The 24,885-nt window shown below is 39.6% G+C and overlaps 1 protein-coding gene across 2 annotated transcripts; it reads left to right on the top strand.

The window, feature by feature from the left end:
* The first annotated feature begins 559 nt into the window (after positions 1-559).
* Positions 560-21,884, top strand: armh3 (armadillo like helical domain containing 3). 2 transcript variants are annotated; one of them, XR_004615425.1, is made up of 27 exons: positions 580-677; positions 2,270-2,379; positions 2,473-2,529; positions 2,622-2,768; positions 3,207-3,314; positions 3,405-3,497; positions 3,587-3,661; positions 3,754-3,840; positions 4,694-4,750; positions 4,882-4,925; positions 5,446-5,506; positions 5,654-5,700; positions 6,889-6,964; positions 8,101-8,194; positions 9,532-9,633; positions 9,751-9,809; positions 10,203-10,268; positions 10,770-10,839; positions 11,278-11,338; positions 11,441-11,529; positions 12,347-12,429; positions 12,951-13,077; positions 13,755-13,830; positions 15,112-15,190; positions 20,400-20,516; positions 20,691-20,833; positions 20,874-21,884. XR_004615425.1 is itself a non-coding variant. In XM_034600236.1 (26 exons), exons 2-26 carry the CDS (start codon positions 2,278-2,280, stop codon positions 20,781-20,783), a joined length of 2,070 nt encoding a protein of 689 aa, XP_034456127.1. In that variant the 5' UTR covers positions 560-677; positions 2,270-2,277; the 3' UTR covers positions 20,784-21,884. The 2 variants fall into 2 exon arrangements, 1 of the variants encoding a protein (XP_034456127.1); XM_034600236.1 differs by having other exon boundaries at positions 560-677; positions 20,691-21,884.
* The last annotated feature ends 3,001 nt before the right edge of the window (positions 21,885-24,885 follow it).

The raw sequence follows: 24,885 nt of genomic DNA, 5'->3' as shown, positions 1-24,885 counted from the left end.
AGCAGCCACTACTATTGTTCTTTTCTCTCAGGTTTTAAGCAAATATTATAATTCTTTAGTTTAAGAAGGATTTTGTCATAATGTATCTTAAATGATAAATATTAACACAAGGACTTTATTTTCTTATTTGATACTATTATACTCATGAATCAGTGAATTATTTTATTACGTAACATGTGGATACTTTTGACATCATCTCACAGAATGTCACACGGTTGATAAATCAAGCTGTTTGATATTTAATTCATTTCGTTAATATATACATTATTAAAAGGCATCAACAGGCAAATCTAATCTTCTTCTTCTACTTATTATTATCATTTTCAATACATTATTTTATGGACTTTGTCAAGTGAGGTGTGTATCTTATGTATCTTAAATTATAAATAGTATTATAGGATTATATTTCCTTATTTGGTACTTTTATTCTACACTATTAAATTATTTCATTTAGAAAAGTGTGGATGCATAATTTGGATGATTAGTCATATCACATTATTATTATTATTATTATATTGAAAAAAAAATGATGTGGTTGAAATGAGATTTGTTGTGTGTCAGAGAGAACGTGTGTGTATTATCTGTGGCTGAGCAGCAGGGGGCCACGGGCAGCAGCAGTATGCTAACAGAGGCTAGTGTTGTCACAAGGATTCACACATTTGAATTCTTCCATTGAGGTAAGAATGAAAACACTCTCCACTGAACTGGGACCTGTTTGAACAATCTAACACATCCATGTTGTCAGTGACCGCAGCCACACATTTGACAGCTAACCAGAAATCAGTGTCTGACAGGCGTTAGCTAGTTAGCTGTAGCTGTAGCTTTAGCTGGAGGGACTGAACGTGACGGTGTTTTTCCGTGTGGAGACCAAACTGCTGATAAACACACTGAGTGTTTATCTGGTGTCGACTGAACAACAACACGTGTTTGTGAAAGGGAACATTCTGCTGTTTACCGGTGAAACCCCGGGAGGTAACGATGGGTTCTGTTAGCTCATGCTAGCTAGCTAGCTAGCAGGTCGTATCATGTGCCATCGGCTTTAACTAATGTCAGCTGGTTTTATTCAGTAAATCTAACAGAGCTACTCACAGCATTCAAATGTTGTTTTTCTCTGCTAACGTGACCTTCATGTTTACTGTCCACTGCTCAACATGTCAGTGATTTGAAGTGTTACATCTCGACCAGCCCAGTACAGACCCAGTGTGTGCTAGTCTGAGCGAAGCCAGGAGAATAGTTCTGAAAGTAGCTGTTTAAACAGTGGTTGTGACAGATGTTTACCATTAAGATTACACAGCAGAATGACTCGCTTTGTGTCTCAGGTCCGTCATGACAGGAGAGTCCAGCTGTGAACAGCAGACTGACACAGAGGCTCAATGGCACAGGCCACAAGTTAATGTAATCAGTGACAGAAAACCTCTCGATCACTGTCACTGAGCTACTTGATAATGTGGCTTCACGGCTGAGGTGACCCTCTGATCCTGGAGCAGGCAAAACAGAGAAATCACCAACAAATCCTATGAAACAACCCAAACTAACAGAGTTGATCCCTGTGGCAAATATCGTCTGTGCAGCTTTTATCTCTATGTCATACAGTTAAATCTGTTGTCCATCTCCTGGGGGTCTTTGCCTCCTAACCCGATTTAAACCTCGGCTTTAATTCTATGTGTTTACTAATGATATATTGTAAGGTGTCCGTAGGTGTATAGAGGCGGTGTGAATGTTTCATTATTATTATTAATAATAGAATACAGCGTTACACCACTGAGTCATTCTGTGTCAAATCATCACACTATTGTTTTGCACTGTCACAGATCTTGTTGAAAATGTTCATTATGAGTCATTATAACAGTCAAAGTTGGTAAAATTGTATACATGTAATGTAAAGTTAATATATGTAATGTCATCAAGAAGACCTCCGGAAAGTTTTTTGGTTTCTGAGTCGTTGCTGAGATATCGTTATGTACACAGGCGATATTGTTCATATTGAATTGAATTGAATTCCTTATACTGTGTCCTCTCTCTGCAAACAACTGTATTTGCAGCTACTCCACGGCTCAAATACGATATTAACTCCTGCTTTAATAGCCTTTGCTACCACAGTGACCATGTTTCAGGAATATATTTATTTATTTAAATTTATACTAAAGTATTTAATCTTGACCTATTTTATAAAGATTAACATCCTTAGGAATGAATGTGCCTCGAAGTGTGATGGTATTTGAACTTGCTTTGGATTAGTACTTTTCTCACTCATTGTGTCTGTTTTCAGACTCAGTCATGTCTCAGGTGGAGAAGAAGGCCGGGTTGCTGAGAAGGACGTCGTCCTCTAAAAAACCCTTGAAAGAGAAGGTGGTGCTGATGTATGATGAGATTTTTGCTGTGAGTATCACAATAAAAGAAAGTCAGTGGTAAATGTTTTGAGAAATAAAGTCACGTTCAAGTGTAAGCAGTGTCCTGTCTGCTCTGATTTAGAAAGAGGATCCAGCCAAAAACAACCCTCGCTTCTGGGATGAGCTGTTTCTTATGAAGGTAAAAGAAAGAGAAAGATACTTGAGGAGAAATGTTTGTGGCATAACAGGAACTCTCTCATGGTTCTTTTGTGTCCTTCTGTCATGTTCTAGGTGAACCTTGAGTACCTTGAGACTAAGTTGGAGAGTGTCGATGGGGAAGAAGTTCAGCGAATTCAAGACAACATCAACTCCCTGTTCCACCACTGTGTTCAGGCTCTGGGTGAGGAGCATCAGATCAAAGTGGTCAACGCCCTGCAGGTAATCACAGCTCCTGGGGGGGGTCACCTAGATTTTTGACCGTCTTCCCATCACAGATTCCTATAATGACAGGAAGGTTACTGACCACATACCTTATCTTTACATTAAATTTTCTGATTCAAAAAAGGCACCATTTCAATTAACATGTGACAATGTGAACAGCACATTGTAATTTCTATGAGTTGTCTATTTATGGGGGGAAATGTTAAAAATTGCGTTGCAGGTCGATTTTAAGGTGTGCCCGCCCCTAAATATTCTGCTTGTGCTCCTAACATTTTCAGTAAGGGGCTTCAGTGCTCCCAGTAAAAAGTTGGTCTGGAGCTCTGCCCTTAAGGATGATAACAAGACTGTAACTGTAGTCAAATGAACCTTGACTCATCTGATCTGAGTGATTGGAATTTATTCACATTTTTGTGCTCTTCTATCCTCTATCCGCAGACTCTGTGTGCACTTTTCCGAGGGGTTCATCAGAAGAACAAATCGACGTCTGGCTTTGATATCATCAATATGCTCATGGGGTTCGACAAGGCTGAGCAAAGGATGAAAGTATGTGAAGAAAACAACGTGGGAGTGGAAGAAAGGAGTGAATGAGATTGATGATAAAAGGAAAATCATTTTCTTGTGTGTCTCCTGTAGGACCTGATGGAGAGACTGGACAGTCTTCTGTGTGGCGACGGCTCAGAGAGTCTCAAGAGCCTTTGTCTCAAACTGCTTCTGTGTCTGGTGACGGTGAGAATAGAGGATTTATAACCTGATGAGCTTCGGGAAAAGTTTGTTGTCCTACAAAACACGACAGAATATTTGAAATCTGTCCACAGGTAACAGACAATATCAGTCAGAACACCATACTGGAATATGTGATGATCAACAGCATCTTTGAAGCCATTCTACAAGTAAGTGATGAGTGGACGACTGTGTGTCATTCTTTTTTCTGGAGTTTTTATTTGTATTATTATAAACAATCTTTCCTCTCTGTTCTCCTCAGATTTTGTCTGATGTCTCCAGTAGAGGGCAGCATGGTTATGATGCTGTGGTGCTTCTGGCCCTTCTGGTCAACTACAGGAAATATGAGGTGTGTACATACAGTCTATGTATTATACACATGTGATGACTAGGTGACTGAACTTGTTTATATGATATTTAGCCTTTTGGGCAGCAGAGTGGTGCAATACAATTGTTGTTAGCTGCAGAATAAACACTGATGGTGCAGTATCAGTTCCACCTCGTCTTCCCTCAAAGAAAAGAAATCCCTCATATTGCTTTTTATTTTATTTTACTAAGCAATCAACTGCAGATAAGACAATCTACTTCCTGTTTACACCGGCACGAACATGCCTAGTGAACGGAAATAGTCACATGATATACGTTTTTAGGCGGGTTAGTATTGAGAGGGATTATATCTGATGTGGAGCTAGAACGTTTGTGTGGGCCGAGATAGTTTTAGTATGAAAAGGCTGTTTTCAAACAAAACATGTAGCCTGTGGATGTGGACGTGTGTGGATGTAACCTCATACTGTAAATAAGCAATCTGGGCAACAACTCAAAATGCAGTCTTTGCATTTACTTATGTGCTAGGCTGAAATCTGTTGCAACATTCATTGCCTTTAAAAAAAGCTAATAACTCCTTTCCCACTGCCAGTAGATAAGCTTGCCTTTCTGTTTTGGACATCACGAATACACCATCAAAAGAGGCGCTGTCACCTTCCTGTCAAGTGAAATAAGCCAATGAAAGCCTGTGCTTTTACTGCAGAGTCATTTGACCCGGGAGTGAATGCCGATTGTATGCATTCTCACTGCAGACAAAAGCCAGACGTTAGTGGATGTTAATGGTTTTTGGACCAGTGGTAAAGTGGGTTGATGATAAATGATTATGAAATGAGTGCCAGATATTTAACAGGTATAAAACTCTCTGATTTCTCTGTTAGTCCGTGAATCCATACATTGTGAAGCTGTCCATCGTTGACGATGAGCCAACACTGGATGTAAGTATGTTGTCACCGTATCTTCTTACCTGCAGAATAAGAATATAGCTGATCTGATGTAGGCGCTGGCTTCCACTTCAAGTACATTGTCACAGGTTTGATTGAACCCCCGCATGTGTTTTATTTCTCAGGGAATGGGGATGGTTGTCCACCACGCTCTGACAGAATATAACAGGTGAGAGCTAAATCTGTCCAAGTGTTGTTTTTTAATGATCCACTGCATTGTGTTCGGAGGCCACTGGCGTCAGCAGTTTGGTTTGATGTCTCCCACAAATGTTCTATTTCTATTCTCCTGGAAAAAACAACAGGCTTTTTATTCTTTTAGTTATTTATATCTGACAGTTTTCTTTGGCGGTCGTTAATGTATTTTGGACGAGGCAAGATTTGGAAAATAAAAATGCTGTTTGTGAAGAAGGTCTGGTCTGTCTGCATGTGTGTAGACAGACGAGTCACAGTGATGGATGACAGCTTTGTACAGTTCATTGTTTTTGTGTATAAACCGAATGCCCCGCAGATAATGAATAGCAGGGAGGAGATGTTAGGTAAATGATTGTGTGTTAGGTTACAAGTTCTGTGTTTAAGTGAAAATGTCTCTGCCTCTGCTGTTTTGTGGCCCTTCCTGTCTTCGATTTTTCATTCTCTTCCTTTTTTTTTTCCTTTCCTTTATGTCCCTCGTCTTTTTCTCCACCTTTCAGGCAGTACAAAGATAAGGAGGAGGACAACCAGGGTGGTTTCTTCTCTACACTAACCAGTATGGTAAGCTCTTTTTGTTTGTTTCTTAAATTGATCTATATTTCGTCAATTTTGATCTTTTATTTTGTATTTTAAGAGTTTCATATGATGCCTTGTATGTGGATGTTTTGCTGTCTTTTACTGATAAATCCATCGTTGTGTTGTCTATAGGTGGGCAGCATGTTTATAGCAGACGCCGATGAGAAACTCTCTGTGCAGTAAGTGCAAAGTGATTTTAGTTCCTACCCATCAGTCAAACGTAATTGCATCGTTTTCTACACTTTGACTGAGGATCCATTAAAACCACAGTGTTTTCTTTTTGCCTGCTGTTTTGTCATGCAATGTCTTACAGTAAATCAAAGTTTGAATGAATTTAATACCACAGTGGGGAATATAAATTGTGTGTTTTGAATGTTTTTGAAGAATACTTAGAGAAATCGGTAACTGTTACAGTATAGATTCTAATTTGATTGGTCCAAGCATAACTTCAGCATTTGTTGGTGTAACATTTTCACATGTTGATCAAGGCAATGTGGTGTTATAGAAAATATTATTATATTATTAATATAAAGTTCTTGAGAGGGACAGGCCAGAGTCCCGTTCTGTACCGGATCTACCCGGACACGTTATGACCTGTTCACCTGTGATGAAACACACGAGCTACATACACAGATACTCACATGGAATGGGTTATGGCCTCCTTGTCCTCCCTGTGCTGCTGCAGCTGTCGGTGTGTTTCCTCTGTGATAATGTGCCTGGCTTGTGGCCATCAAAAGCAAATACATTTTGGCACTTTAAAAAAATGTTAAGAACGTATTCACCACTGGCTATTTTCGTCTTCATGTGATCCATTTTGATGAACTAGCAAATTCACAGATGATCTTGACTCAGAATTGAAGGGGTGAAAGGTGGTGTCATAGGTCACAGAAAATCCTTCTGGCTGACCAGGCTTCATACAAGTTGTTTTTAGATGTTAAATACTGCAGAATCATTTTAATTTCTGATTTCTCCAGAAACCCCCCCAGAAAAATCTAGAAAGAAATCTAGAACAGATAAGACTAGCACACACTCACTTAAAAGTTTGTTGTTAAATTTCTGCTCCATTTCTTTAGATTTTACTGTAATTTATTGAAAAATGAGTCGTGGTAATATTTGTATCCGTAAATGAGACTCACTGTTGTTTTACATTTTTAATTTCACTGCAGTATATTTATCAAAATTTAAATTGAATGCATAGGAACTTTTTTAGATGATTTATTAGTAGCTACACACATTATGCTTTAGCTAATGACACAGAAAATTAAAGTGACCTGCTGACACATGACTGGACCAAAGCCTTGAATGATTTTAACAGCTCAGTCCAATCTTATGTGACGATTTGACTTCATCAACTTCTCTCATCTCAGGACAAATGAGGCGATTCTGCTGGCACTGTATGAAGCCGTGCACCTTAACCGCAACTTCATCACTGTATTAGCTCAGGTAAGATGCTCTGCTTTTACTCTTTCTCCCCTGTTTTTACTGTTGTTAAAAACATGGATAGAGGCCCAGTTAGAGATCATTTCCCTAAGTCTCTTCACCTCTGTTGTTACCCAAAATAAAGTTTCACCTGGGGAAAATGTATGTTTTTCTCACAATAGATTTTCCAAAATAAGAGCATTTACATGCTTGTTAAAGGTCTTCATACTCTACTAATTATAATTGGCCAGACATCAAAACACTCAATTTAAGATTATCCTGATATTTGGCAAAAGCATTTCTCAATGCTTTTTGGAATATTAAAATCTTAATCTTAAAAGGTTTTGTATTCCTTTGCCTTCTAATCTACTGCCAATCATGACATCTGCAATGTGAACTGACATCAAATAAAGATATAAAACCCTGGACAGTGGTTAGAAAGGAGGAGACAGACCTTGATTCTTCTGACTGTTAAATGCACTATTTTATCAGTAGATACTCAGTGTCAGCAGTAGAGTTGATACTGTGTTGGTATCAGTGTCTCTTGAAAGGTGAAAACCACTTCATCACTGTCTTTATTGATCCGCACAGTGACATTCATACACATTTACTGCTGAGCAACTCACTCTAAGGTGTAGCCAGGTCAGATGTTGTTTTAATATCACACGCAGAACTTACCCCCTCATTCTAAGTCACTAAACAACTGTGCTGCTGTCAAGGCCGTTAAGATCAGTGAGCATCAATGATTAATGTTAACTTCTGTGTAATTATTTTGCACTACTAAGAGGGCTGTGCGATATGAACAATAATTTGACAAAGTATTGACGGTGCAAATTGAGGCCTTGTTTTTCCAGATGTAACTTGTCATAGTACCCATGATCTTTCAACTCCTGTCCAGAATTATCCTGATGTGTCACATTCACTCTCCTCTGTGTTTCATTTTGTGGCCTTCATGCAAATTTCCCACCTACATCTGTGGATGAACAATATTGTACCAAAGAATGTGATTTATTGCACAGGCCTGCTGCTCCATTCTCTCTGTCCTTTGTTTGTTTCTGCTGTACAACCTGTTTTGTTATTTCAGTTTGTGACAGGATAGAAGGGTCAGTTATCGACTATTACATTTCATGTGTGTTCTTTTTTTTTTTTTTTTTCAACAGAGCCACCCTGAGATTGACATCCCAACCACACCTACCACCCCTACTCCAATGACACCGACATCCCCACTCGGCACAACGCCGCCCTCCCTAGACAGTAATCCATTATTTTTTTTAATATTTTAACTCTGACGGTCAGACTCAGAAAACATGCATGTCATGTCTGTGACATTAACTAATGTTTATATATTTTTGGGGTGACAACAGAGCTTTGTTGAGGAGGAGAGCTTTAGCCCATCTGCTCTGTGTGATCACAAATGTTTTATATGTCCTCCTCAACTGTGAGCAAAATGGAACTATCTACCCTAAGAGAGGTTAAAGGGAGTCGAGGCTCTTTAAAACTTATGGCAACTAGGGTCTCTTCTCTTTGCTCTTATTTAATCCTAACAGTGTACATACATTTTTGATAACCCCTCCGAATATGGCAACTCCCTTTCATTGCTGCCTTGAGCAGAAACTCACACACATACAGTACACCTACACCAGCACCACCTTTTCAAGTATTCACTCGATTTTAAGTTCATATGGAAGAAGTGATACACTGAAAACACACTTCTAATGTGGCTTTATGACAGTTCAATGTTAAAATGATTACTGTAGCCCAAGTACTTACTCATTTCTGAAACTGGTGCATGGCTTTCACTTCAGGTTATGTTGCAGGCACATTCAAGACCAGGTCATTTAGCATGCACACACGCTGTAACTGTCTAAAGGTGCATGTTTCTATCCCTGGCTAGTTCTCCCTCCATTGCTTTGAACCTAAGAGCCATTTTCTATATAAAATATTTACCTCCAGCTTCAGATACAGATGAATGTTTCACATGCAGGGTGCATTATGACATGTGATGGGAGCCTCAGCACTTACCGGGTCCTGTGCTCGGACCAGAAACAGTTGCACACACATGCCTGCATCACGTCAGGAATATACTTTGTTCCTTCCATGTTTTTTCCCCTGCGTGATGATATGTTTCCTGACAGTGTGAGATCTTCTTTCCCACCAGTCCTGCAGTGATCTGACAAAGAAGGAGATAAATGAGGGTCTGTGGGGTGGAGGGGGACAGAAATGGCTTATCATTTATCCATGATACAGAACGTGTGATTCAGAGTACAGAGATTTTTAAATGGATGAACCTGATTGTCTAGACAACACAGCAAGCTGCAGTAAGGCAGTATTGGGACAAACGCATACTTTTTTACTCGTTTATTCGTATAATTAGGCTGTAGGGACGGCTTTTGGGACAATATCTTTTATAAAATGACAAACTTCCTGTACATTTTTTGATTTAAAGATCAGTTTAATTATAATTATGTTCTCTCTGTTTATTCCACATATATAGTAAATCCTCTTTCTCCATAAGATGTAGAAAGATTATTTGTAAGAATTTAACTTGCAGTGATTGTGTTTGAAGTTTTATATGTACTTGTCCTTTATAGTGATGAACAACCCAGAACTGCCCCTGGATCCCAACCTGGGGACCAGCAACCTCCTCATCACCTTCCTCAAGTACGCCTCCATTGTAATGCAGGACACTAAAGGTAAACGGAAACCTTCACATCCGCTCCTTTGTCTCTTCTTTCCCCCTAAATAGTTATCAGACTGTATAACATTATTATATTTTTAATCTTTTAAGAGTCCCATGTTTGTGTTTCCAGATGAGCATAGACTCAACAGTGCCAGACTGTGCCTAATCATCCTCACCTGCATAGCAGAGGTATGAACAGCGCATGCTTCCATGTTCTCCAACAATCCGTCCGTGGCCCTGTTGAGACCCAGTATTTACATCCGTCCTGAGTGATCTGATCACAAGAGGACACATGCACGTGTGTTCACAACTGACATTAAAATGTGTCCTGAATGCGTCTACTGTGGACATTTGTGATGAGATGTCACTTCCTCACTCTATATACAAATAATCACCTCCGAATGTGGTGGGACTGAGTGATCGGATCTCAAGACGCAGTGAGGACACGTGGGTCTGTTCAGACCACTTAGAGCTGACCATTTGTGATCGGATCACTCAGGATGGATGTCAATACCAGGTCTGAACCAGGTCTTTGATTGACACGGTCTATGTTCTAAATCCACCTGTGTGTGTGTGTGATAGGACCAGTATGCTGATGCCTTTCTTCATGATGACAATATGAACTTCAGAGTCAATCTCCACAGAATGGTGAGTTAATCATAAAACATATGCAGACACTTTCAGCTGTCAGCGTTAAACTCTGTCAATAAAAATGTTAATCTTCCATAAATTATCACTAATTAAAGCTAATATATACTGACAGTATTCTGATACACTGGTCCCTCACTTGTATTATGACTGTATCCTCTCACACACACACACACACACACACACACACACACACACACACACACTTTTCATTATCAGTATTTTCCTGGTTGTCATGGAAATTGTTGTGTAATAGTTGTTTGTAATCATTTTAGTCATGTGATTAAGACACATTGGTTGCTTTATTGGTTTATGGCCACCTATTAAACACCTTTATCATGCAATATTGGTCAGATGATAACAACTGAATGATCGTCCATGATAATTGAATAAAAGCCACAGATAAAGAGATAAAATGTGGCAGAGAGCTCTGTACAATTCCCAGTAAGTGAGTAAAGTCCTACAAAAATGTTCTTTTTTTACCTAATTTATCTTTTTCAGCCCATGAGGCACAGAAAAAAACCAGTGGACAAGAGCATCCCTTCACGGCCGCTGGTGTGTGCTGTTCTAGGTATGAGGCAGATTTATAACTGGGGTTTTCTGTGCACTGGTAATAACTGATCATTGATATTTTTGAATGCTAGTTAGTCCACTATAACCTCTTATTAGCTTTCTGAGTCTCCCCTGGCAACGGGTTTGGCAGGAAACCAAATCTTTTTATTTTAAAGTTGAGGACATACTGTAAATTAGTTTAAGTTTCATGTATATGTCCTCCCACTTTTAATCCTTTATGGCTATTGACACTTAATTGCATTGTATCGTTGTCAAAGATTAATATTTTCTACATATTTATTCATTAGATATTTTCCAGATACTTGTTGGTTTTGAATGTTTTTTCCTGTAATTGTTTTTCCCTCAACAGACTCCTGCTGAAAGCTTTGTCTGCTTTTGCTTTACAGCTGTAACCTTTGTTTTTCTGTCTCTGTCTCTCCTGTACCTCTTTGTTTAGACCTGATGGTGGAGTTTATTGTCACTCATATGATGAAGGAATTCCCCATGGATTTATACTTGTGAGAGCACACACGCATTACACTCACACATTATTCAAATGCTAGTCTTATACAGACATCTGCGCTGTTTGTCACCGTTTCACATGTTTTTTATTTGTGCAGGCGCTGTGTACAGATCATCCACAAACTCCTGTGCTACCAGAAGAAATGCAGAATCCGATTACACTACACCTGGAGAGAGCTCTGGTCAGGTAAGGACAGCTCACTTTAGGTTAGGTACAGCAGATTAATGAGTGATAATTCGTTGTAATGATTGATGTTGAATTTTACACTTATTTATGAGATATTTTCAAGCAGCATTATATAACTTGTCTTTTCGCGGTTTCATGACGGGACAGTTTAGAACCTAATTGAAAAAACATCGCCTCTACAGTTGAGTAAAGAGTTCCTGCTTTCACAAAACTAAACCAATCTCTTTTTGAAGTCGTTGGGCCTGTTATTGTGTAAATGTATTGCATCATTGAGACCGGATAATGAGCCTCTAAAGAAAGTACAATCCATCCTAGTGGCCTTGCTTTCAGCCTGGTCAACACACAATAGGAGAACGTTTCAGCTTGTAATGGCCCCATCGCACCGTGTCTCATTAGAATACACATTTTCTCTAATCAGACCAATTATCTGCTTAATTCCCTGAATAACACGGCCCTCTCCTCCTGGTGGTGATAATGGTAAACCCTGAAATAGGACTGGAGAGAAAAAATTAGCCAAATTAAAGAAACGGATGTGTTTATCTTCTTCATTGTGTTGTTGTGCCAGCTCATGTTGGAGGTTGTTAAAAGCCTTTTTTTGTGCGTCGCGTATTGGTTCTTTTGTTTTCTTCAATTATAGCTTGTGAAGGGACTTGATTTGGCGTTGAAAGGTTTCCCCCCCCCCTCCTGTGTTTCCATTATCTGCCTTAATAAAGAAACACACTGAGGGAAGCAGACTGCTGCCACCTGCCTCTGCTGGTAGACGACTATCAGCTCTTCAGATTATTTCATTAATGCCAACATATCTGCCCCTGCACAGCTCTCATCAACCTGCTGAAGTTCCTGCTGTCAAATGAGACCACACTGCTGGCCAAGCACAACATCTTTCATCTGGCCTTACTGGTGAGAAACACCACACTCACACATACACATACACACGCAGACCAGAGCCTGACAGAGTTAAGTCCACATTGCTGATTGTTTTCACAGAGATGCGTGTATTGTCTTGTAGAAAGACGACGGGATGAAGTAAATGTGCAGCTTGTCTTCCAGCTGTGCACATGAAATCAAACACTTAAAATTGTTTAAATAGTCTTTCTTTATTCATTTTTGTAGAGGAGGTGAAAAAAAAACAACTCACTGTGTTTGTAAAATCTGTCAGAGCATGAATTTACACAGATCAGCCACAACATAAAGACCAGTTACCCGTTTTAATGCTTTAGCTGATCAGTGTATGTTTAGTTAAGGCATAAAAAATTATTGATATACTAAAATGTATTTTCTAAAAAGAATAATAAGTTACAAAATAAGTTTCAAATCACATTACTGATGTTTCAGATCAAAATCTCTTTGTTCTTATCGCTTTGAGTGTGAAAGTGTTGTAGGTAAATTCACACTTAATGTGTTTGTGTTTCCTCATCCAGGTAGTGAACCTATTCAACATGTTCATAACGTACGGCGACACGTTCCTGCCCACCTCCAACAGCTACGACGAGCTGTACTATGAAATCGTCCGAATGCACCAGGTCTTCGACAACCTCTACTGTATGGGTAAGAAAGACTGTTATACTTTAGTAGTACTATGTCACATGCCACCAACTGTGGGTCTTCAGCTAACTTTAAGAAGACAGCTCTGTATTGTTAGTATGGACATAATAGCAAAGGTGAAGAGACGAGCTCCAAGCATCAGATGTTTTCGGAAATTCAGATTAGCCAAATGCTGATGTGAGTGGCCTGAGATGATGATTTTTTTATTTGTTCCAAGAGCGATTAATAGGCTCTGTTTTCTGTACAGGTGCTTTTAGCTTCAAGAGATGCACTACTTCAATAACCTTCAGCAGTTCAGACTCTGAGCCCAGCAGAATTTAAAGTGTGCATACTACGCTTTTCAGGTTTTCCCTGTTCTTTAGTGTGTCAAAGGCCAAAGTCTGTCTCTGAGGTGCCTTAAAGGTCAAATTTGTATTCCTGACTTTTTCCCTTTAAGTACCTACATGTAACATGACCACCATTCAACTAGTTTGGCTCAAACAAGATATTTGAAAATGTAAACTTGGGCCCTGGGAAACTTTTCTGGCATTTTGAAGGAGCAAACAATCAATTGGTAAATTGAGATAATAATTGTCAGATAAATCGACAGTGAAAATAATCAATAGTTGCAGCCTTAAACCTACATGTGTGACTGCACATGCATCTGATTCTGTTTGTTTCTGTCATTCTCTGCCTTCTAGTTTTGAGAGTATCAACCAACACGGGCCAGTGGAAAGAGCCAGCCAGCAAAGTCACGCACGCCCTTGTCAATGTTAGGTAAAAACACATACACACACACACTTAGCTTACAAATACTGTACACTAAGAGGGAGAAAAGGGTCAAATTGGATTGCACGAAAATTGCAAACAAGAACGTGTCAGAGGAAGGTCAAAATAAAGTGAATGAAGTAAAGGCTTTGGAACTATAATTTCTCCATCCCTAGCCTGCTTCTTTTTTTTTTTTTTCGTCCCAGGGCTTGTCTACTCGATCATTTTAAAGCCTTTATCTCCTTCACCCCAAACGGACTCCACACACTCACTGTTCCTCTCCGACAGTTTCCTATTCCCATAATCTCTCTCTCCTCCTCCTCCATCTTCTCTGACAAGATGATCCTCTGAGGTCACCCTGGCTCGGAGGCCCCTGAGGGCACCCGAGCGAGTGGGTATACTCCCCCTGGATTCAGCAACTCAGCTGGTCTCCTGATGGAGTCGTCTGCACTGTTTAAATCGGCAGTCACAAGGGTTCAGGGAAGGCAGGAAGGAGAGGGAAAGAATAATGAACAGATGAATAAATGAATTAAGGTAGAGTGGTATAAAGAACCCAGAGAGACAGTGTTGAAATCATCTCAAATGAAGGGACCAATTCCATTTTTTATTCCATTAGTTTTATCCTCCATGTGGAAATGACAGCAGAAATACCACGACAGAGAGTTCTCTGCATTTTTGTCACTATAATTTATTTGATGTATTACTCTTTCTAACCCAGGACTAAATAAGCCATTTCATCTCACTGCTGTGCTTATTGCATCAGCTTTTATTTGTGCTATAAAGCTGTTTATTTCTGAGAGATGAATGGTGATGCTGGAAGACATTGCATCTGAATTTACATCTGAAATTCCCCGAGATAGAATGGAATGGGAATGAATAGAAATGAGTTTAGTGTTAAACAGGCTGTTAAAACATTGCTTGTCAAAGATCAAGTTAAAAAGGGTCAACACCTTTTATAATAATTTTTTTGAATTATATTCTTAATTTGCTCCTAAACAAGAACTTACTCCACATATAGCTTTTCCAGAAAGCATTAAAATGGGTGAAAGTCTACAATGCTACCGTAGCCAGTCCAATGTGTAGTCTTGCACTTCGTAGAGTGGTGTGTGTATATATATATATATATATATAAATAAATAAATATTTTTATTTTATTTGTAGAGCACTTATCTAAACAAGGTTACAAAGTGTTCCACAAAATCCATGGCAAAAAAATGAGTGAGTAAAAATCAAAGGTATTCAAAGTCATTTCTGTATCATTTCAGAAGTGCCTGTGCTTTTGTCTTTAAGGGCCATCGTCAACCATTTTAACCCCAAGATTGAGTCGTACGCTGCCGTGAACCACATCTCCCAGCTGTCAGAGGAACAGGTAAACATGCCAGACTCAAACTTACACTCAAGGAAATAAAAATAAACTTCACCAACATCTCAGGGCCATCCGGGCTGAACTCTCCTGAAACCTCACTCCTGTCATTTGAAAAGTAAATCTCATTTTTTAGTACAAAAAAGAAAAGACTCACTAGTTCAAAGTGTTTGAGAGGAAGTTCAATAGATTTTACTTTAAAAAAAAAAAGTAGTAGTAACAGCTCTGTGGCCAAGATGAACGATTCAGGGCTTGTCTGCAATACAGCAGGTTTTTTTTTTACTCCATTTAAAAAAATAATCTCTGTCCACACAACCTTCATTTTACAAAATATCTCTGTCCTGACAAAAACACAGAAATGACTACAAACACTCAAACAAGCATGCCAGGCCAGTAGTTGGTGACACATCAATTAAATATCAGAGAAGAATGCAGTGGTATAAGTAATATTGGGCAAGGCACCTGTGAATGCTGCTAATGTGTTGCAGTGATGCTAATTCTAGCTGCAAACTTATAATTAGATAAAGCAGTGCTGACCAAACCTAGAGAAACCGTTATATAGCCACTATTGTTGTTGTTTCTGGCACATGCTCATTACACAAAGCAGCAATAGGCATTTGTGAAGTGAGCTGTGACATCATGTTTCCAAGATGCTCTGTTTTACATGTACACATGGATACACACACACACACACACACACACACACACACACACACACACACACACACACACACACACACACACACACACACACACACACACACACACACACACACACACACACACACCACTGATCTTAAAACTCATCACTGCAATCAATTGGGAGGAAACTTCTCATACAAAAATCCAGTTCCTGACACACACATTTTGGTTGTTGTCACTTCTGGAGACACTGAAACGCAACAGATTTGATACAGTTTTTACTAAACACACACAGAATTCACCTCCCACTGTGTATTTAAAACATTAGCCCAAAAAGACAGTTTGATTTATTGTGATTATAGATGTTTGTGGTATATATTTAGAGAACAGTCATTGTTGCAGTTTCTCTGACGCTCTCGTTGAAATAACGAAGCACGCAGTAGGAGTCCCGCTGCAAAACACACAGAGTGCGAAGTGTCTCATTAAGCATCTGGACAGCTTTTGAAATGCTTGAAGTTATTCCTTTATCATTAGTAGAAAAAGTTGAGTGTGGACTGGAGGGAAGCTGAACCGATACTGATAGTGCTGTGAGCGCCACTTTAGATCCTTTATCATTTATGTCAAATCGGAGAGGAAAGGAAAGCCGCCAGGAGTCCCTTTTTTTAACAAGGTGATAAGAGAGTGATGGATTTGGTCATTAAACTCCCCAATTACCTCTCCACTTTTATCTGCTAGATTTATTCACAACAAAGAGGGAAGGAAGAAGTTGGCTTCAGTGTCAATGAGCTGCCAGTGCTTTTATATGATTTTCCACTTGTGATATTAACTCATTAGATAAAGTGACTTTGTTTTTGAGAGTTGGTGGGTCCCAGCACGTTTCTTTAGTAGAAGTCTTCATGGAGCTGCTGAATACTGGCAGTAAATTGAGTATTAACAGAAAATGGTTTAAAATGCATCTAACCAGGCCATTCCACAATGATATAGACGAGCAAACCATTGGGGCAAAACTGTAACCCGGTATTCCAATGCCCCTATTTCCTTATATACACTCATCTTAGTTATTGGATATTTTGAGTATCCTCACCAGAGTGTTAACATGTAGAGCGTTATTGTAAAGGAGGATTTAGAAAAAACATGAACAACCTAATGACAGGATAACCAAAAATATAAACCATAGATAAAACCATACAAACTTGATCATATCTTATGTTACCTATAAGACATGGTCTGTTTTCTAACACTTTGTGCTAAAATAAAACAGAGAGCAGCATGAACAAATGACCCAGGGCTGGGAAACCTTTTCCTATAGCAGGCTGTTTCAATCTTTCAAGGGACATGCTACATTATTTAACACATATGTTAGATTAACCTCTCTAATTCCAGGGCTAGAACCTCGTAAATTCAGCCGGGTGCCTGTTGTCAGAAGGTTGTGTGTGTGTGTGTGTGTGTGTGTGTGTGTGTGTGTGTGTGTGTGTGTGTGTGTGTGTGTGTGTGTGTGTGTGTGTGTGTGTGTGTGTGTGTGTGTGTGTGTGTGTGTGTGTGTGAATTTCTAGGTTTTATTAAAACAACAACAAGCCCAACACAGTTAAGTTCAATCCAGTCCAGATGCAACAAAAATAATTTGTTCTGGGTTTTACTGCGTTTTGCACATGCAACAGGCTGCACCTGCTTACAGCCCGTGTGATGATACTATTAGCAGCTGGTTTCCCAGGTCAGGGTCAGTCTGACTCAGGATTTTGAGAAGAGTCTTTGCCAGAGACATTGTTGTAAATCCTCACATTTGGTTGAGCCATGCATGGGTTTCAAATACAGTAAGTCCTCCCTCGTATCCATATGGCAGTAAACCTACAAAAAAAATGGCTTGTTGGACAATATTGATCATATCTGTTGTTTCATCGCGGGCCAGAGAGAAGGGAATGCACTTTTCTTTCGATGTCTGTCACAATGTGGTCTTGTTGAATCTGTGTGTTGACACACTAATTCCACCGAAGATCTTTGAATTCATCAAGAGTGTTTGTCCCTGTAACTCGTTCAGTTTAGTTGGAGGTTTTCAGCTGCAAAGATGTTGAGATTGGACTTTTTCATCACTGTAACCATATTCTAGCAAACTAGGGACACTGGAAACTTTTATTTCAACAACAAGAAATAAGTTTGTACTTTTCCTTTTGGAAAATGCAACATTCTGCATCAACTTTTCTGTCGCCATAGTGTCTTTTTGCGATGACACATAAATACTAAATATCACATATATGTCTTTCATTCACCCTGACTGTGACCTGACACCCGTCCCTGAACAACATTAGTCTACTTCTTTCTACTATTGCGGAAAAAGTTAATAACTTTCATGAGATTTTGTTTGTATTTCTGAGTTTATTTTATGTGTTTATGATTTGTCCTGCCAGCAGAATCAAACTCTGTCATGGCTGTAAATTGCCGGGAGGCTGGAGGATCTCCATCCCTGGAATAAACAGTAGCCAGGAGTTTTAAGATTTAAACATATCCACAGTGTGGTTCAGTGATAAAACCTTTCTTAACCTTCTGACACAATCTCTACACAAAGATTGTACCGAACACTGCTTGACCAAATGTCGAGCACTCAAATATCTCATTGTTAACGGTTGTACTCATTTTATTGTCGGCCAATCACACTGTGGCTTTAATATGTAGGAAATATAGAAGTCATTTTTGACAGATAGTGATTATTAAGTGATTTGGATCAAGAAACAAATTTAAAAAAAAAATGTTCTTAAACTGCAGTAATTTCACACTGAATTAATGCCTATTGATTTTCTTTTGGAGGGTAATGATTATAAAGTACTTACTCGTGTTGAGTAAGGAAAGAGACAGACAGAGGATATCACACCTTGTTGAGCTCTATGAGACAAATTGTGATTTGTGAATATGGGCTATACAAATATAATTTGTGTGATTTATTAAGATGGTATAATGGCAACAATAATTGTTATGGCTTTAAATGATAATAATCTGTTGTTTTGAAACTTTTAGATTCATAAAATGTAAAATGTAAAGGTAAAATTTAGAAAAGAATTGCACTCTGCAAAATCACACACATAATACAAAATAAAAAAACGTATAAAATAATCAAATGTTCATCTCGCTTCTTGCATTCCACTGATTACGTCAAACTATCCAGAGCAGCTTGTGGCTGTGGATTTGAACCTGTACGATAGAGCAGAACAATGAGAAGTCGAGCAGAGATGATGAATAAATCAGTTTAAGGCACGTTCACATTGTCACTTTCCACTAAGCCTTTTGTTTTTCTGCCGTCTGCCTCCCTCCATCCTTGTTTTTTAATGAAGTGAATGTGATACAGACTTTGCATTTTCATTACGTGTCTTTTGACATACAAGCCACCTGCAAGCCAAGCGCCGGCGGCACGCTCGTTCCCGACAGTGACACCAGAAGATGGATGGCCTCCAGAAACACACAGCATTAAAACAGGCTGCTGTAGTCTGTCTGTCTGTCAGACACAGCATATACAACATCAGAGTCAGAGCACACTTCAGCACACAAGGCTGCTTTTGTATCCACGCTTCAAGATACACACAATGCCAGCTGTGTGCACGTAATTCTATCTGCCCGGTGATGCAGAGAGGAAACAGCCTGAAACAGAGACGACGGCTTTTCTTTAATTCTCCTTTTTACTTTTACTTTATTTTAATCTCTCGCTTCTAACCAATTCGTCATAGCTTCCTCTTCCTTTACCCCCTCTGCTTCTCTTTTCCCCCCCTCCTTTCCATTTGTTGCTAATGAGCAACAAACTTTAACACACATTAGTTGAGGTTACGATTCAAACCTGCCTCCACATTTCCACACACAGAGAGAGAGAGATGGGGGTGGGTGATTTAGAACTGAGAGAGGGAGAGAGAGGTATGCGTATGAATTTTTCATCAGCGTACATCAGAGGTTGAATATAAATAACAGACATTTTATTCCTGAGCAGAGCTGTATAATTATTAGAGTCAAATAAAAGGGAGAATGAAGAATGTTTTACTCTTCTTCATCCTCTGTCAATAAATCAAAAAAAATTATGATTTAGCTGCACCTAAGATACACTGCAAGGGCCAGAGGAGAATATGTAGAGTGATAAGAGCTGGACACGTGTGCGCGTGTGTCTTGCGGTGCTCAGGGAAGCATGACAAGACGCGGCTCATGCATCTCGCTGCGAGTGTCTCATGCTGTGCGGAGTGTTGCAGGGCCATTAATAAAATAATGAAAGCTCTGCTCGGGGGCTATTTCCCCACTGAATGGTAAAATGACAGGGATTCAAACGCCTTATCTCTCTGCTAACTTTACTTCAGGCAAGTATCCTGTGCATACCACACACACACACACACACACTGATCGAGTGAGTTGGAGGGACCAGATGTGTTGCTCCAGTATTGCAACCCTCCATATGATCTCTCATGAATACAAATGTTCTATTAAAGTATTAAACACTAATTATATTTGACTGTTTGAGTTCACTGTAAGATGCATTAGACAGTCGTGCGTGTTGTGCAGTTGGAAGTTATGCCACAGTCGTTTAGATATTTCTTTCTGTTGTCATTAGGTGTTGGAGGTGGTTAAAACCAACTATGACACACTAACCCTCAAGCTGCAGGATGGTCTGGACCAGTTTGAGAGATACTCGGAGCAGCCCAAAGAGGCGGCTTTCTTCAAGGAGCTGGTAAGATGAAGAGCAGTGCATTGTGGGAGTATAGGGGTTTGATGCTCCTTTTATTGATTTGTGGGCACATAACAAGTCAAAATGAGTCATGAAAGAGTCCACGGTGGAGAGGATGTGGTGAGTAGAGGTTGATAACATTGCACGTGTATTAAATGTCTCTGTCTGTCTCCCCAGGTTCGCTCCATCAGTCTGAATGTGAGGAAGAATGTCTCTTTGAACACAATGAGTCAGGACGTCCTGCTCAAAGAGTTCTCCACCATCTCCTGAGACACACACACACACACACACACACACACACACCCCTCAGATGGACACAGACAGTGAATTTAATGTGCGTGTGGACATGTACACATACTTACACAATCTTTACTTGTTCTCTCCATCAGTCGTCTCCACTTCTCACCCTCTTGTCTCCTGTAAAGCGAACAGTGGAAACAGAGACGGACACACTGACAGGCTGGATGCACCTTCATCCTGAAAACTTTCCACAATTCCTTTGTGATAGGTTGTGTGTGTGTGTGTGAGATCCTTTAGGGAAACCGTATTGCACTGGATCCTGGTGTGCAAGCTGCAGTATTGGCCGGACTGTTAACAGACCCATTCGGTTTGAATTTAATATTCAAACAAAAGTATTTTCGAACCCAGATCATCATCTCTACCTTTTCAGCCACTGATGACGTTGTAAGTAACTCCTGCTGCCACAGTTCATGATTTATTAATCATCTCTCCTGAAATTATTTCAGATTGTGGATTTAAGCGTAGGTGATAATGAGCCTTTTGAATTTGAATCTTACTGTAAATCCTCCTGAATTAGATCATTCGTTTGTTTCCTCTGCAGAAGAATGCTTTCTGTTTCTGTTTGAATGTTAACAATTCTCCACATGTGCACAACAAAAGTGTTTCTATATCATCATCTTTGCGGAGTGGTAGAACATTTGAGTTGCAAATGCTCTGAAGTGATTAAAACCCTTTTTATTGTTTTTGTTTTTTTTGTTTTTTTTTTGTTTTTGAACCAAGCCATGATCAACATTCACTACTGTACAGCACACAGGTTCTTTCTGAATTAGCTTTAACAATTTGATCTGAATGTTTGGAAGTGAGTGGCCAGTCGGATGGAAAACTAATGTCACCATTATCGCTGGTGTTTCTGGTGCATGTGAAGGAAATGATCCTGACATCTATTGGAACTCCTCCTTTTATCATTCAGAACATTTGAAATGATTTTTTTGTTGTTGTTTTTAACTGGAAGTGGATCTTAATTATGCAATTTCTTTAAGCGTAGTCTCTTCATTCTCTTCATCTCTAATTCCTGTTAGTTATTTATGTTTCTGGTCTTTTTTTTTTTTAATAAAGATTGGTTTCCTACTACACTACGAGTGATTCCTTTTTTGAAACCTACTCCTATATGTGTAACATCAAAATAAGTTTTCTTTCACATTCTTTGTATCAAAGTGTGTGAAATAAGTTTTCTTTCACATTCTTTGTATCAAAGTGTACCACCAGTCGTCCTCATCAATCTACACACACACACTATCCTCTGCTGACGTTGCAGAGTCAGGTTCTGCTACATCAGGTGTCAGTATGAGGTTTGAGCTCCTACGCTGATGCACTGCAGAAGTGAAAGACCACTTATCATTCAATGAATATGCTCTTCGATAACAAATGGTTTGTCTTACATCATTTCTTTACTTCTCGTTTCCTGTCGAGGCAAATATGAGCTGTGAGTTATGACTTGGTGACTAAGAAGTGATGCAGCTTAAAACAGTTGATGGAATATTTTTGGGGAGAGAATAAGACATTTGCACAGTTTGGCCGCACTGAACACTGTATCTCCGGAGCACAATTAGGGACTAAGAGACAAACTGATAAGATGTTTGTGGTCAAAAGTCACAAAACGTTATTTTTGGCTCATGAACATGTTATCTTAAAAACGGCTCGAGAGAAATCCTTACAAATTTTTTGCACAAATGCTCATTTCCATTAGTGGATGAACTGATTAGATTTGGGTGATCAAAGGTCAAAGTGGCCTCACAAAACAGTTTTTTTGCCTCTTCAACATTATGTCTCAAATCTGACACCAAGGCAACACATCTTTTTTCTTGACATTTCAACTTTACTCTCAAAATGCAAACTAACGTTTTTATGCCTGAGTACTCTTCTACACTTCTAAACACATCAACCTGAACACATGTTACAAGAGGAAACACATTATTACAGCAGAACTTCTTACAGTATATTCAAATTTTTTTTAAAAGAAGCTCCTGCACAGTCATGGTTCACCTACACTTGTTTTCTCTTTCTCCTGCTGCTCTCAGGTCTGTCTGCAGACTGTCCCTGATTGACATTGAAGTTGTATTTGTCAGGGCAGTGTGATTGGTGAATTGATGACCATGTGTTATTTGCAACGTAACTCTGGCCGACATCCGCCTGAATCACTAAAAACAACAGGCCCTTTAAAGAAGGCAACGTGTGGGACTATATATATTTTTATAACAGTAAAATACTTGATTACTAGACTCAATGAATACTGTGTAAAAGCAATAAATTAAAGCTTTCCATTATTTCTTTATTGGGTGAATAAGTGGAACTGAAAATATGAGGGTCTCTCTGTGTGCATGACTTTATATTCACTGTACATTATGTGTTAACTCTGCATTAAAGAAGTCTGGACGTCCAAACTGGGAGACTGCAGGTAAAACTGAGGGAGGAGCTAGAATCAGTATTCTGCTCCTCACTAACTGCAAGTGCACCTTGACTAAATATTTGAATCGATAAATTCAATATTTAAGTGAGTAGATGGGAACTGTCAGTGCCGGGGTCATGGTCGCTGATGAGGTGACTTCGCTCTGAGAAAAGTGGGAAACTATCTTGTTGCTCTCTTCCCTCAGACTGGCTGCTCCTCCATCTACCCCCCCCCACCCTGTTGTGAAAGTAATTAGCCTGTATCTCTGATAAACTTTGTCCTCCAGCCTCTCACTAATGATGTCTGCTCCCTCAGGTGCACACAGGCAACACACACTGAACCCCTTTGTTTGTCGGAAGCTGCTCAAAGTAACTCGATCTCTTGGATGTGGGAAAAATACGCGCAGAGGTCAGAAGAAGGGATGAAATAAACTCAATCAGAGGCGAATACAGCCGGACGGAGAAGGTCTGAGGTCTGATTTTGGACTAATTGCTGTGGAATAGAGGTAGATAGATCCACATTGTCTTTGCATTCTTCTCTTTTGGAAGCTAGTTAGTTACACATTAGGTAACAAAACAGAAGGATTTAAACCGATGCTGAATTGCCATTGGTCAACTGAAGAAGTTGGCGAGCAACACTTCACCCTAAAATCTGATTTAAATCAGTGAAAAGTTAAAACATTTTTTGATACACCTCTCTGTGTATGTTAGACACTGTCTTTTCTGATGAATGTTGTAGATATTGTTAGTTTGTTGATGTACTCTATCATATGACACCTTCTCATCCAAGGAGAGTTGTCCCTCACTGGCAGATCTCTCTCAGTCTTCTACATGTTTTCTCCCAGTTAAAAGTTTCCCTGGAAGTCTTCCCTCCCTCTAGTCGAAGGTTAAGGTCAGAGGATGTCACACCTTGTAGAGACTGTTGGACGTCAGACTGTGATTTGTGAATATGGACAATACTACGGTGGCAGAGAGAGTTCAACGCTCGATTTGACGACACATGATCTGCAAAATGTCACAACACATGCAAATAGAAACGTGCTGCAAATTGCAAAAACGACACTGGGAATGTTTCCAGGGGACCCAGAAAAGGGACGAACCTGGCTGTAGTTCAATGCTTTGTGAAGTTCAATCACCACTGACGAGTAGCAGTCTTCAATCATTTCACAAAGCATTGAATTTGCATTGCGTTGTTACTTTCTGCAGCGCATGTGATGTCAAATTGATGAAGATTTGTGTTGTTTCCTTGTGCATGTGTTTTCTTAATTTGCAGTGCGTTGAGCTCTCTTGGCCACCGAACAATACAAATCAAATTTGACTCCTAGACATTGAATTTTAATTGATCATATGTATGAAAATGCAAATGATTTAAATGAGATATGAGTTATTTAGAAATCCTGTCTTCATTACTGAGCAGTTCTCAGTCTGGGGGCCTGCAGTGGTGGCCAAACCACTGCCCATCAGCTCCTGACTCCCAGCTTCCCTCGTCTTGCCTCATCCACAGCCAGCAGGAGGCTCGCTCTGCCTCCTCCACCCTCCCACACGAGCTGCTTGGTGCTTGCTCTCTCCGTCCAGGCGGAGAGCTGACAGCAGCTGCCATGTAGATTTGGCTTTGAAGCCTCGACAGCCGATTTCAAACAGGGAACAGCCAGATCTGCCATCTCTTGGTCCTGCACTCTTCAAACAG

This window comes from Hippoglossus hippoglossus, chromosome 1, assembly GCF_009819705.1.
Source record: "Hippoglossus hippoglossus isolate fHipHip1 chromosome 1, fHipHip1.pri, whole genome shotgun sequence".
NCBI lineage: Eukaryota > Metazoa > Chordata > Actinopteri > Pleuronectiformes > Pleuronectidae > Hippoglossus > Hippoglossus hippoglossus.
This window is presented reverse-complemented; position numbering and strand designations above follow the sequence as displayed.

What these genes read in the sequence shown, in the direction of transcription:
- armh3 (XM_034600236.1), top strand. Translation starts at nt 2,278, where the DNA reads ATGTCTCAGGTGGAGAAGAAGGCCGGGTTGCTGAGAAGGACGTCGTCC. An exon ending in ACGATGAGCCAACACTGGAT is followed by an intron (nt 4,751 to 4,881) that starts GTAAGTATGTTG and finishes TTTATTTCTCAG; the next exon opens with GGAATGGGGATGGTTGTCCA. An exon ending in GAGTCAATCTCCACAGAATG is followed by an intron (nt 10,269 to 10,769) that starts GTGAGTTAATCA and finishes TATCTTTTTCAG; the next exon opens with CCCATGAGGCACAGAAAAAA.